This window comes from Hirundo rustica, chromosome 16 (assembly GCF_015227805.2).
Source record: "Hirundo rustica isolate bHirRus1 chromosome 16, bHirRus1.pri.v3, whole genome shotgun sequence".
Taxonomy (NCBI): domain Eukaryota; kingdom Metazoa; phylum Chordata; class Aves; order Passeriformes; family Hirundinidae; genus Hirundo; species Hirundo rustica.
The window spans coordinates 9,490,522-9,504,395 of record NC_053465.1 but is presented as its reverse complement, the minus strand read 5'-3'; the positions used below and the strand labels follow the sequence as shown (position 1 = coordinate 9,504,395).

The 13,874-nt window shown below is 54.2% G+C and overlaps 1 protein-coding gene across 3 annotated transcripts in view; it reads left to right on the top strand.

Annotated features, from left to right (window-relative positions):
- Nucleotides 1-13,874, top strand: part of PLCG1 (phospholipase C gamma 1) — a 40,930-nt gene that overhangs the window by 14,294 nt on the left and 12,762 nt on the right. For all 3 annotated transcript variants that reach the window (XM_040080248.2, XM_040080249.2, XM_040080250.2), the window contains exons 2-12: nucleotides 2,692-2,844; nucleotides 3,199-3,292; nucleotides 3,739-3,786; nucleotides 8,100-8,184; nucleotides 9,218-9,301; nucleotides 9,477-9,499; nucleotides 10,565-10,637; nucleotides 11,612-11,713; nucleotides 12,417-12,535; nucleotides 13,309-13,394; nucleotides 13,733-13,853. In XM_040080248.2, the coding sequence (XP_039936182.1) occupies nucleotides 2,692-2,844; nucleotides 3,199-3,292; nucleotides 3,739-3,786; nucleotides 8,100-8,184; nucleotides 9,218-9,301; nucleotides 9,477-9,499; nucleotides 10,565-10,637; nucleotides 11,612-11,713; nucleotides 12,417-12,535; nucleotides 13,309-13,394; nucleotides 13,733-13,853 (988 nt within the window). The remainder of the gene's footprint in view (nucleotides 1-2,691; nucleotides 2,845-3,198; nucleotides 3,293-3,738; nucleotides 3,787-8,099; nucleotides 8,185-9,217; nucleotides 9,302-9,476; nucleotides 9,500-10,564; nucleotides 10,638-11,611; nucleotides 11,714-12,416; nucleotides 12,536-13,308; nucleotides 13,395-13,732; nucleotides 13,854-13,874) is intronic.

The window sequence follows — 13,874 nt, the reverse complement described above, 5'->3', positions numbered from 1 at the left end:
TGTGACTTTTTTTTTTTTTTTTTTTTTTTTCAGCGCTGGAGGCAAAGAGAGAGCCAGGCTGTTTCTTCTGGCTGTGGGCTGCGGGAAAGTTTGGGAGGCTGTGAAGGGCACAACTTTGTACATGTGAGGGGCTCAGAGCATCTCTGGGCTGGATGGGCTTTGCTGCCTCTTTCCCGGAGCCTCTCCTGGCTCCTTTCTGCACACTCCCAGGAGAGCTGGAGAGCAGCCAGCCTGCTCCAGGCCTCCGAGCTCATCTGTCCCTGCTTGCTGCTGGTTTTTCTCTGGGGCATCCAGCTCTGCCAGGCTGCAGCAGGGTTCGTGTTCCACCAGAGAGGTTCCCTCTGCCGTCGCTGCAGGACCAAGTTCTTCCTCTCTTGCCACATCCCAGATGGGATGAGGAGCAGTTTGTACGCTCTGCCTCCCACAGCACGCCCTGGGAGGGGGCAGCTCGGGGAGGAGGAGATGATGTCCTCACCTTGGTGACAGAGGACTTGTCCTTGGAGGGCTTACCCCAGGTCACCTGCCCTTGTTGCCCTGCCCAGGTGTGCATGTGTCTTGTGGAGCTGTGTCTTTGCCCACATCCTCGGCAGGCCTTTCCCAGCAAGGACTCAAGGTGCAGCCCCGTGCTGGGACACGTGTGTCCTGTCACAGAGCCCGTGCCACCACTGACTGGGAAGCTGGAGCTGAGCGTGGCACAGCCTCCAGAGTGCCTCTGTGAGACCTGGGCTACGGCAGAACCCCTCCAGCCTCCAGTGGCTCCTGGTGCTGCGTTGCCGGAGCGAGGATCGCTGCAGGGAAACCTCGTGCCAGCCCTTGCTGCTTGGGGATGGTGGCATTTGTGCTCGCTGTGCTTCCTGCTCAGGGCCACTTCCCTCCAGCTGCCAGGGGGCCGGGAAGGTGTTGGGGGCAGCGGGTGGGAGAGGCTGCTCTGCGGGGAGAGGAGGGCTGCGCAAACCAAACCCCAACCTGAGAACATTCAGGCAGGTTTGGGAGGATGAGAGAGAGGAGCAAGCAGCTGCAAGCATGCGTGGGCTGGAGGTTCCTGCCCGTTCCTCACGGAGGCTGCCCTTTGCCCTAGGAATTCCCTGCGTGCTTTTGTCCTTGATAAGCACCTCACTTGCTCCGGGGCTCTCTCCACTGCGTGGATTTTAGGTATGCACTTTGTGACGACAGCCCTGCCGTGCTGGGGAGTGACCTGGAGCTGCTCTGTGCAGGGAGGGCTGAGCACAGGGCACAGCCAACGCTGCAGCATCCCAGAGTGCAGTCAGTATGCTTGCAGCGTGGTGCAAAGGCAGGCCAGGGATGTCCCAGCACCTTCCTCTGGTAGTCATTGCCCTGTGGATTGCCATGAAAACCCATCTGAGAGGGGTTCCCCCACCGTGTTGGTCAAACCCTGCATCCTCCAAGGACAGGATTAGCCTTCAACCCCGCTGTGAGTGTTCCGGATGCAAAGACCTGAACTGTGATGTGAGTTTTCACAGGCTGAAATAACCTGCTGTGTCACTAAGGATATGAGCATGTGGGTAGGGTTATGGCAGGGCATGCTAACACTTGAACTGACAGACAGCTCCTTTCCAAAGTGTAGATGATGTCTCAAAAAGTCACACTCTTGCTTATTTTAGGAAGTTTGTCTGTCCTTCCTTTGCAGCCCCAAGGAACTGGGTCTTTCTATGCTCTTGTCACGACTTGATGAGTTTTGGAGGGTTATTAGATTCATGGAATATCCTGAATGGCAGGGACCCACAAGGATCATAAAGTCCAACTCCTGGCTCTGCACAGGACACCCCCAAAATTCGTAGTGGTCAGTCTGGATGTGTCCTGTGCCAGGCAGTGAGCAGGCTGCCACTGCCTCCAGATGCACCCACAGTGCTGCACAGGATCCAAGAGAGGATCCCACGTTCTTTGTGCTTTACAAGTCCTCCCAAAGTCTGCCTTGCCGTGGGGTTTGGAGAGAGCATCATCTCTAATGATGCAGTTTAGTGCTGTCAGTGGCTGCTGTGGGTGATGAGCAGGTCACATTTCTGTCTAGTTTTGAACTGCAGTAAATGGGAATGAAAGGCGAGACGATGCACAGTGAGTGCAGTAAGTGGAGTTTAATTGGGATGAATTACATGCCAGGTTTGCAGTGATCTCCATCCTGCATTGCTCAGAAGCATCATCTGCTGTGGAAACGTGACTCAGAAATGTTGTTATTTGATTCCCATGAGCATTTAAGAAACTATTTTTCCAGGAAGCAAAAATTCTTGGGTTTGGGTTGGGTTTCATTTTTTTTTTTCCCTTGCTGCTGCTGTTGTTTTCTCTTTGTTCTATGGCAATAGGAGTCCTTTCCCAGAATTTCCTCTGGGGAGGGAGGCTGTGAGATGCTCTCCTACCAGTGTCTCTTCAGCTCCTCCTTGCTTGGCGCTAATGCTCCAGCAGGCTCACAGCTGGGGATCCCTGTGGGGGAGACATTCAGCCATTTTTGGGGAACACAGAGCTAAACAAGGGGGTGCTGGCTGGGGAAACCTCCTAGGGAAGTAATAAGAGGGGGCTGTGCTTACAGGCTGTAGGCCTGGGGCTGCTGTCGGGTGATAGGTGCTAACCCAGCTCTTCAGACGACTAAATCCGCTTCATCTGTGCCCTTCCTTCTCCGATGCTGTGGGAATTCCAGGCTATTCACCCAAGGTCCCCTTTGTTTTCCCTTTCTCTTAGTGGATATTCGTGAAATCAAGGAGATTCGTCCAGGAAAGAACTCCCGTGATTTTGACCGGTACCAGGAGGATCCGTGTTTCCGCCCAGACCACTCCCACTGCTTCGTTGTCCTCTACGGCACGGAATTCCGGCTGAAGACCCTCAGCTTGCAAGGTAAAGCTCTCATAGCCCTGGGGTTGTGCCAGACAGGGCTGAGCCAGAGCTTCATCCTCCCAGGACCCGAACAGCTTCGCTGCTTGGGGGCAAAGATAACTCCCAGCTCCTGGGGACTCTGAAGGAGGAGGGAGTGGGACATGCAGGGGCAAAAGGTCCAGCCTGCCACATCCATCCCGCAGGAGCTTGGCAGGGAGAGGAGCCAGCCAGGGCATCTGCAGGGGGGGAAATGTTACCAGAAAGGGGATGAAGCAAGGAATAGGGCATATAAGGTGCTGGGGATAGTCCCAGGATGTTTGGGTTTGTGATCAAGCCTGTGTGTCCCTTCTTCCCGCTCCTGTGCATTTTCCACAGCCACTTCTGAGGATGAGGTCAACATGTGGATCAAGGGGCTGAACTGGCTGGTGGCAGACACTCTGAGGGCACCCACCCCCCTGCAGATTGAAAGGTGAGGAAAACACATCCTTTTCCTGCACTTGTTTTCTTTTTTCCCCTTTCTGTCTGTTTTGACAGAAGAAGGTGAGCACAGCGACATCTCGTTCCCCCTCTGAGCCGTGCTGACCCAGCACTTCTGCCTCTGCACCCGAGAGGCTTCATCTTGCTGACCCAGAGTTTGATCCCACGCATCAGGGAGAAGGAGTTTTACACAAATTGACATTTCTGTGTGTGCACAGCCTGTGTTATCTGTAGCACTTCAGCGCAGAGGCATTTTTAAAGCAGAACTTGTCACCTGTATGAGGATAGGCTATGCTGCCTCTGAAAGGGGGCAGAGCCGGGTTCTCTGGTGGGAAGGAGGGATGTGGGGTGGATGGTGTGGCACTGGGCACCTTTCAGGGGGGCTGGTTGTTGAGGAGCTGGGGCTGAGCACGTGCCTGTTCCTGCCTTCCCATGCAGGTGGCTCCGGAAGCAGTTCTACTCCCTGGATCGCAACCGGGAGGACAGGTAAGGAGGGAGGAACTTGCAGTCGTGTTCAGGGAAGGGTTTGAGCTGGAAGGGTTCACCTTTGACTTGGAACCCCAGCCTCTGGATTTTTTGTTGGGTTCTTTAGGCTTTTAATGCTTATTTCCAAGGAACCTTAATCCAAGTCCCAAACTGGCTGATTTTTTCACTGAATTAAAAAAAGCATTAAGAAGCTGTCTTGTTTTCCTGGCCCGTTTCTCAGCTGTTTAGACCCAGTAGCACCCTGAGAGGCCACAGCTGTGAAACACCTTCCCCCCACCTGGCACCACCCAAGGAAGCAGACATCAAAGAGCCAAGAGGCAGTTCAGGGCACCCCATCAGGGCTGAACAGGGTTGTGTTTATTACTCTGCACCCTGTTTGTTCTGTTCTCCTTTTCTGAGGCCATGGATTATCCCTCTGCTTGGCTTATGGGGCTCTTAGGTGAATACTCAGTGTTGCAAGTAAAATGTCACGCTTGTCATGAGGAGGTGAGGGAAGGGAATTGGGTCATGATTCACCACGAGATAAGGGAGGGGACATTTTCCTGTTGGGGAGGCGAGTTCCACCGTGCTCTGCTCTCTGTCCCACTGCCACCACGGCTTTTCCAGTCCCAGTGCTGGCTGCCAGCCTGCTCTCACTGAGCTGCTGTTGTTTACCTCCTCTCATCCGTGGGACATGCTTCTCCCCTGTGATGTTAACTGAGCCCATTAACCTTTCAGCATTGATTCCCGTGTTAATGTGCTCCCCTGGGGGCATCAGCCTGTGCCCCCAGCTGCTGTGCGACATGTGGGTCCCACCTGCCCCTCTTCCATGCCCTGATGTCCAGAGAGGGCTGGCTGCAGAACACTGGGGTCCAGAGCATCCTCTGCTTTGTCCTTGTTGTGTCCTTCCCAGGACAGCCAACCAAGGGACAAATTCAACCTGTCCAGGAGCAGGACTGTGTTGTGTGGGGGAAATCCTGCTGCACTGGACATTTTTGCCTTTGCAGTGATTTATACTGCGGTGTGACGAGAGCACTGCTGGGTCCACGGGGATTTTGTGGAGGAGAAATAAATCCTCACAGAAAGGGAAGAAGAGGAGCTTTAATCTGTTGCAGCTGCCCTGCATAAGCCACACACCTTTCCAATCCAGGCTTGGGTTGTATACGCAGTGGTGACTGGGCAGGGTATTTCCTGATTCTGCAATGGACAGCACTGGGGCTGGTGCAGGGGTAGCTGTGGAGGTTTTGGAGGAGGAGGAGTGCAGGGAAAGTGGAAATAATTGGTCCTTTTTTCCCTCTGGTTATGCAGTAAAACCGATGAAATGGCATCCCAACAGTACAAAAAGAGATTTTGTGTACAGATCTGTGTGCCCAAGGCAGGTCAGCAGAGCTGACAGCCAGCCTGTTGCGTCCCTGCTGTTTCTATTGATATCATCTTTCTATTAGCATTTAGAATTACGGCAGCAAAATCCAATATTTCTTACCTGTCAGCCACAGGGAGAGGTTTCATTGCAAAACCCTTAATTTAGGAGAGCTGCTGCTCCAGCCTAGGCAGTGAGAGGAGCAAAACAGCAACAAGAGGGCATGTGGAAAGAGTTGGGGTCTTCCCATTTACAAACATTTTACAAGCATCCACGTGTTTTCTTCAAGGTAGAGGCTGCAGTTCTGGGACGTACACATCTCCTGGATTAAATCTTGGCTCTTATGAGGCATTTCAGCATTAAGTTTAATGTCGCTGGGCTCTTTGCTTTTGCTTCTCAACCTGGAAGTGGGTTTGCAAAAGGGAACAGTGAGTTGTGTTTTTTTTTAAAAAAAAAAAAACAACAGACCCCACTTGCACACCATCCTTGGTCCATTCTGGAACAGATAGGGTTTTGACAGCTGCAGGAATCATTCCCTGCATTTGTGTACCCCATGCCTCAGCCTCTTCTGCTGGAGCCCTTTCTCCTCTCTCCTTTCTGCCTTCCCCAGCTGGGTGCTGGGACATCCCTTCCAGCAGGCCAGCAGATGCTGGCTGTTTCCCCTGGCTGCTGGGCCTTTGGGGATTTGTTTTTCCAAGAGAGGTTAGGTGGAAAAAGGAGGATAACAGGATGCTGGGGTGTTTTTTTTCCTAACTGCTGTGGAGGAGACTGTTTCACCTCTGTCCAGGAGAGCTGCCCGTGGCTGGGAGCAGTATTTACAGCACTGAGGGCTGGCAGGGGAATGTTTTCCATCCCCTATGAGAGGGCTGGGCCTCTGGCATGTTTGTCGTGAAACCCTAAAAAAGTTCCGCAGGAAAAAAAAAAAATCAGTTTATTTTGTTTTTACTTTCTAGTCTGAAAATACTACCAAGCTGTTTATCCAAGGTCTCCAGCACTTTAACATGATGAGTAACACACAATAAATAAAATCCTTCCGTACCGTCTTCCTTCTGTAGCTGAGAGGGAAATGCTGGTCACAGCTTTGACAGGGCTCGCTCTTGTCACATCAGCGAGCAGGGCTGTGGTCCAGCACCTCCTGTGAAACAGCTCAGCATCACCAGAGCTCAGTGTCGGCTCCAGCGAGTCTCCAGAGATGGCTGCTGCTGCTTCTGCCCTTCCAGCCCCTCCTGCTCTTTTTTCTGTGAGTTTTTTGGCAGCCTCATGCTCTCACCAAGGAGGGGTTGCTGCTGGGCAGCCCTGGGGACTCTGTGTCCTGTCGGGGGTCCCATGACAACTCTTAGGTGCTGTGGTTCCTCACATGTGAGGGCAGCTCTCGTTGTCCTGGCTCACTCCACACGTTTCCCTGTCACCCAAGGACCCCACAGCTGGGACCCTCTGCCTGGGGGGCACACAGCACCCTGCACATGACTGTGGATGCTGGGTGTGTGGGAGAAGGGAAGGGGCAGGATCTCCCCCGCAGAGCACTCACTCTGAGCCCCCAGGGTAACTTCACCTGCCCAGGGAGGAGATACTAGTGCTGAGTGTGTTCTGCTGGCTGTACAGCCATGAGAGAAGAGGCTGGGGCCATTTCTCAGCTTTTTTTTTTCCTTCTTTTTCTGTTCTGCCAGTGAGTGGCAGGACACTGCAAAGTCCTTGGATGGCCGGGTGCTGGCCTTGAGCACGGCACAGGAGCTGGGCCAGGTCCTGCTCTGGCCGTGTGTGTCCCTGCGCCCAGGCTCGGAGCCCAGGAACAAGGGCTCTCTGTGTGTCTCCGCAGCGCCTGACACCAGCCGGTTTCTCCCTCTCCATGGAGCTCTCTGCGTCCCTCCTCCTTCCTGTGCAGTTTGAGATCACCCTGCTTTCAGGGAAGAGTGTAAAAAATGTGGCTCCCATGTGAATGCCAGCATGCAGCCAGGTTAAATCCCCTGTGCAGGACGTCTTCCCTGGTATTTTTATATTTGCACCCCAAAGCCATAAGGATTTCCAGACTTGCCCTATGCTTTGTGGGACAGGGGAGCATCCTGTAGGATCCTGTGTTCCCACGTGCTCGGTGGGGGACAGAAGCACCATCTGTGATTGCAGGGGTGGACTCCCAGGACTTGCTTTTAAGGCAGGAGCTGCCAGAAGATGATTGGACACAGACCCCTCAGCTTCTAAATCCTGCAGATGGGAGGCATCCTTGTTTTTCCTTGCAGCAGGGCTGGTGCCCCATGTGGGGACGGCTCTGGAGCAGGCAAGGGCAGCCCTGAGCTCCTTCCTGCCTGGCTCTGCCTGCTGGGGCTGGGATCCTGCTCAGGGTTGACACTGGAGCTTTCCCTGGTCCAGGAAGCAGCACCTTTGGTGTGGAGGGCTCTGGGAAGCACAGCCACTCTGGCTGCTCCCTGCCTGCGGTGTGTGTGGCTGGGAGAGCACAGCTGGGCACAACGTGGCAGTGCTGTGCTTGTGGCTGGGAACCAAAAACGGCTTTTTTCTTCTCCCTAAGATAAAATTAGGTGAGTCCTAACCACTTAGAGAGCCTCTCCTCCTCCAGCAGGCCAGGGAGCAGGTTTTGGAAGGGAGTTGGTCTCCCAGCATCCATGTTGGGGCACAGATACTTGAAAAATGCTTCTTCCTGGTTGTTCATTTAAAGCAGTGGGTTATGCCTGTCAGCTGTGGCCTCAGCTCGAGTGGGCAGAGGGTGCTGGGCTCACCCTGCTCTGTCAGGAGTTGTAGGAGCAGCATTTACAGTCCCCCCTGACATGCAGGTATCTCTCTCTGCTCCCCACGTCTTCCCCACAGCTCCCAGCCTCAGCACCGTTCTGGGGTCACGTATCCATCCTCCTGTCACATCCTTGTGTCCCTTTGGGCACGGCCTCTCTGGTGTTCCAGCCCCAGGGTGAGACCCCTCCATCCCAGACCCCCTGAACGTGTCTCCCCTCTCTCCCTGCCGAGCCAGGATCTCTGCCAAGGATCTGAAGAACATGCTGTCTCAGGTCAACTACCGGGTCCCCAACATGAGGTTCCTGCGGGAGAGACTCACGGTGAGTGTGTGACCCCTGCAGTCTCCCCCTCAGCAGTCCATTGCCTGCCTTTGAGCAAAGCCTGGTGGTGGTTAAACTCCCAGGGAGTGTTTGCATATTGCAGAGCCTCCCAGCCTTTCCTGGGAGGGCCCCCACCCACGGTGGTGACTGAAGAGGTGCCAGCTCCCACTGGGTGCCGCACCCTGGCCCATTTGTGGCCAGCACCCTCTCCTCACCCCACCCTGCCTCCCACACTCCCCTCGTTGCTCCCGGCTCCAGTCATGGGCTGGTGCTGGTGGGGCAGAGTGCAGACCAACTACCAGGTCCTGCATCCTGGCTGCTGCAACCACTGCCACCGAGAGATGCTCTGCCAGCGTCACCACTGACCTGGGGATGAGGGGTCATCTCGTGCTGGCCAGCTCTTCCCACCAGCACAGAACCCCCAGGCCAAAGAGGGGTGTGTCCAAAGGAGAGCACACACTTTGGGTCTTGAACACGCTTCAGATACTCTGGGTGAACAAAAAAAATCAAATTATCTTTTTGTAAGTGTTCGAGTAAGCGGTGACGCTTTATCAGCATGGTGATGCCTTCGTGTGGGTGAGTTTGGGGAGTTGTGGAGCCCACTGTAGGATGTGCCTGTGGCCTGGGCACTGCAGAGTCCTGCTGGCCCCAGCAGAGACTCTGGCAGTTTTGTTCAGATTGGAAAAGCCCACTAAAACCATTGAGTCCCACCATTACCCAGCGCTCCTGTGTCTACTAAGCCATGCCCCCAAGTGCCACATCCGCGTGTTTTTTGAACAAGTGCAGGGATGGCGACTCCACCACTGCCTGGGGAGCCTGTTCCAATGCTTGACCACTGTTTTCATGAATTTTTCAAAATATCCAATCTAATCCTTCCCTGCAGGAGGCAAAGTCTGCATGGGTTTTGGCCTTTATTCTCTTTCTTTTTTTCCCTAGGGATACTGGTGGGAAAAGACATTCCTTAAGCCAAGCAGAGTGACCTGTCAGAGTTACCTGGCCCATGTCAAACCCCGGGGTTTGATTTCTTTTTCAGGATGTGGAGCAGAGGAACGGGGATATCACGTACGGGCAGTTTGCGCAGCTCTACCGCAGCCTGATGTTCAGCGCCCAGAAAACAGTAAGAGCTGAATTCTCCAGGGGAGGAAAGGAAAGGGAAGGGAGAAACCATATTTGTTACTGGGCATTCCCACTTAATTCACTTTTTAAGCCTGCTGCCCTCAGGGTGAGCTCATCTCTTGGGAGTGAAGAAGTTACCGAGTGCAAACCTAATGCTTGTGCTTCTTCTTTTGCAGATGGATGTCCCGTTCTTGGACAGGTGGATAATTCTCCGTATTTTCTGGGGAAGGGGCTGTTTTCTTTTGCTCTGTAATATGCTTTGGGGCCTGCAGCAGCATGTTGGGGTGAGGCATTCTGTGCTGCTTGTGGTTCTGAACAAGCATCATTCTGCAGACACTTCAGCTCAGGGCAGGGAGGGCTCTCTCCCTCCCAGACATCCCACAGGGATCCAGCTCAGGTCAGTTGGTTGAAATGATCAGACCTCGAACCATCTCCCAGGGATTATACCTGTGGTGGCTGCAGAGCCCTCCTCACCCAGGCAGTGCCTCTGGTGCCAGAGCCAGCTGTGCCCTTCCCTGCCCTCTGCTCACCTTGGCTCTGATAGAAACAGCTTGAATTTAGATACTGGAGCTAAAGAATGAAAGACTTGCTGACTTGTCCAGGTAATTCCCATTGGTTTCCTTCCTTTTTTTTCCTATAACCATAGAAAAGAGATGTCAGGACCCTCAGCAGGTTGTGTGTTTCATCCCTCTGCCAGAGCAGCCAGCACTGCCCAGTTCACTTTGGATTTTGTGGTGTTAGTGCCCAGCATGGCCCTTGGCTGCCCATTGTGACTTAGAGCAGTCGTGGACCAGTCTTCTGAGATTATCAGCTACCAACAGTTCCCTTCTTCATTCCCTGTGTCTTGCCTCCATGATCCCACATTCTCTGCATACCTGTAGGTCTGTCCTGTCTGCAGTCACCCCTTAACTGCCTTGCACCTCTTCAGTTCTTTACACTCAGGTACAAACCAGACCCTCAATTTTTTTCTTTTTAATTTTTTTTACTAATCTTTTCCTCTAATGGATTTTGCTGCCTTTCACCAGAGTTTCACGTTGTCATGCCCTTATCAGTGTGAACCCTGTGCTGCTGCTGGAGTAGTCCCTGGTTCTGAGATGTGGACATGTCTTTGCTCTCTTCAGCTCTCTGCTCATCCCACTCTGCTCCTTCAGTGCTGCATGCTCGGGGCACATCTGGCTGCAGGTGCCAGGGAGGTGGCAGATGGCATCTCACATGATGTGCTGCACTGGGGACTGAAGCTTCTCTCTCTCTCTCTGCTTGTCAGGGGTGGAGAAAGGTCTGAGCACTTCAGGGTGTCGCTGCTGGAGCTGCAGAAGTTTTTGCTGGAGTACCAGAGGGTGAGCTCAACACGGGCAGTGGGGAGGGACAGCAGGGCAGGCACTGGTGACATTGGGGCTCCAGTGCTCCCAGGGCTGTGCAGCTGGCCTGGTTTGGCTGTGGGCTGCTCTGCCTGCCACAGCACATCCTGCTGCAGCAGGGGCTGTAGGGGAAGCGCTGGGGAGGGCAAACCTGAACTCATCTGGCCAGAGAGATTTGGGAAGAGTGGGGGTCCCAGGAGGCGGGATCTGATCAGTGGAGGTTGACCCAGTCCTCGTGACCTCAGCTGATTACCAAAGGTTTGCTGCGGCCAAGAAATCATGTCCATCCTGCTGCTCAGGAGGTGTCAGCAGTTCCTGAGGAGCAGCTGGTGGATTCAGCTGCTGATTCTTCAATTTCAAAGCAGTATTGAGTCACTCGACAAGCACAACATGCATGTGCAGACACACAAATGCACCAGCAGTGCATTTGAGGGCAGCACAGACCCCTTGGCTGTTGCCAGGTTCTTGTCTCATTGCTGGTCTCCTCCAGGAGTGCAGGGCTGGCTGGCAAAAGCACTGCCGTGGCTCGTGACTCCTGTTCTGCCCTGTCCCCCTCTGCCACCTCCCAGCCTGTAGTCTGCAGCCAGCAGGGAGTTAAGCAGTGGGGAGATGCAGTGTTTTGGTGGCTAATGAAAGAAACCCATGGAGGGAGAGCCAAAGGAAGCTGGGTTGGCTTCTGCTGCTGAAGGAGGAGGGATGGCAGATGTGTTCAAAGGAGCTATCAGAGAGAAAAATGCACAGCATTGAGAAAATGAAGCCCACTCAGAAGCAGGGCAGATTTCGTCCTCGTGTGCTATCCAGCATTTGTGCTGACAGTTGAGTTCCTGGCAGAGATGGTCTCGCATCAAAAACCGCCTCCTTAATGGTTAAAGCTTCAAACTGGATGAGCTGCATGTGGTTTGCACTCATACATTCTGAAATGGCTTCTTTTATGTCTCTCCTGGGCTTTGCAGGAACTCTGGGCTGCAGATACCCTTCAGGTACAGGAATTCATGTTCAACTTCCTGAGAGACCCTTTGAGGGAGATTGATGAGCCTTATTTCTCCCTGGACGAAGTAAGACACCTTGAAGGTGGCGTGTGTGGAGTGGGGTGAGGCAGGGGATGGCATCCCTGGTGTGCTGCATGCTGTGCTGTGACAGCTCTGCTGTCTGCGCCTTTGCTGCAGGGTGGGGGTGCTGGAAGGGTGACAGCTGCTGCGAGCTGCGTGGCCCTGGGAGATGGACGTGGTTGGCAGAGGGAAGGAATGGCGTCTGGGCTGTGCTTTTGTGCTGAGTGTGTGCAGCTGGGAGCACTCAGCAGCAGTTCATCTGGAGGAGGAGAGGGGCTGCCTTTGGCTTCAGGCTGCTTTGGGGTATGGAAGGATCTCTTCAAAGCAAGAAGAGCTGAATAAAAAATGAAAACAGCCAGAGATGACCATGCCACTGGCACTCTGGACTAAGCCAAGGTCCCTTGACCCACATGGCCTTAGTAAGCTATTGCCTGCCATGTGAGCTGCAAAATAAAATGCAGAGCCATTAATTTGTCTCCAGCTGGGTCAAAGGGTCTGGCACAGATATCTGGCAGAGCTGGGTGGGTAGGTGGCAGTGCCCAAGCTGTGGTCACTCAGGCAGCCTGGCTCAGGTGGCTGGTGTGCTGTGGGGCAGCCCTGGTCCGTCTGTGCTGGATGTCTGCCGGCACAGAACGGGAGATGTGCGAAGCTAAACCACAGCAGCTGGCTCCTCTGCATCATTAACACGTTTCTGTTTCTTCTTGAGCAGTTTCTCACCTTCCTGTTTTCCAAAGAGAACAGCATCTGGAACTCGCAACTGGACATGGTGTGTCTGGAGAACATGAACAACCCTCTCTCCCATTACTGGATCTCCTCCTCACACAACACGTAAGGACGAGGGCGGGGCTCTCTCCATCCACCCAGCTGCTCTCAGCATCCTTTTCTCATGCCAGGGTGGGAGTATCCCGATTTTGCCCGGTTCCAGTGATGGGTCAAGCAGGCTTTTCCAAACCAAGGCCAGTATGTCAGAGACCTTCCTCTTGGTGCCCCATTTAGCCAGAAGTGTTTTGCTCAGACATTGTCAGCAGCACACATCTGCACAGGCCTTCAGGTGCCTTCACGTCCTGAGCTGTCACTCTGGTAATTTCTCACCATTAGCAGTGTCATTTTCCAGAGCCTCTCAGCACGGATGTGATAAACCCTGTCAGGCTGAAATTGGCTATTTTCCACTCTCTGCTGCTAGAATAATTTTGCAGGAGCTGCTTTCTGTGCAGACAGGCTCTGTCTGTGCTCTGTGTTCATGCTAACCCAAATTTTAAGGACTGGGAGCCTGAGCCAGGCTCGCAGCCCTGAGGGCGGGCGGTGAGGTCCTGTCCGCCTGCAAGAGTTTGTTTAACTCTGTTTGTTTAAGCCTGCTCTCAGGCTGCAGGGGCTCTTTGTGGCACCAGCGCTGATATTGCTGAGGTTTATCTCAGGAGCTGGGGCTGGCCCTCAGAGGAGCGCTGGCAGCGGGGGCAGAGCTGAACCCCTCAGCGGGGAAAGCGGCGTGTGTGGAGAAACGCTGTCCTGCCACTCCCCCGTGGCAGAGGCAGCTCCACGAGGTCCCAGGCTGCGCCCACGGTGGGTTTGTCGCTGTGCTGATGCGTTGTCTCGCCTGCAAGGTACCTGACGGGGGATCAGTTCTCGAGCGAGTCCTCGCTGGAGGCCTACGCCCGCTGCCTGCGCATGGGCTGCCGCTGCATCGAACGTGAGTACGCGCGCCTGGCCCTCGTGTCTCTGGCACCACCGCGGCTTCTGCTGGTCAGGGGAGGCTTTGCCAGGGGGCAGAGCTGAAGGTCGGCGTGGCCAGTGGCAGCGTTAACACCGTGGTGTGCAGAAAGAGCGGAGGTGGTTTGCTTTGTGGGGCTGGGTGACCTGTGCCCGAGGTTTTGGTCCCACAGAGAGATCAGGGCTTTCACTGATCGCCTCAGTCCTTTTTTGCCTTCCTGCACATTTCCCAGCAGCACGTGGCTCGGTCCATCTCGTGTCCGTGGCTTGCCTGTGTCGCAGCCTTTGGGCTGAGTTTCCCCCGTGGGTCTCTTTCAGTGGATTGCTGGGACGGTCCCGATGGCATGCCGGTCATCTACCACGGACACACCTTAACCACCAAGATCAAGTTCTCTGATGTCTTGGTCACTATCAAGGAGCATGCCTTTGTCACCTCTGAGTGAGTACAGCAGGACTTCAG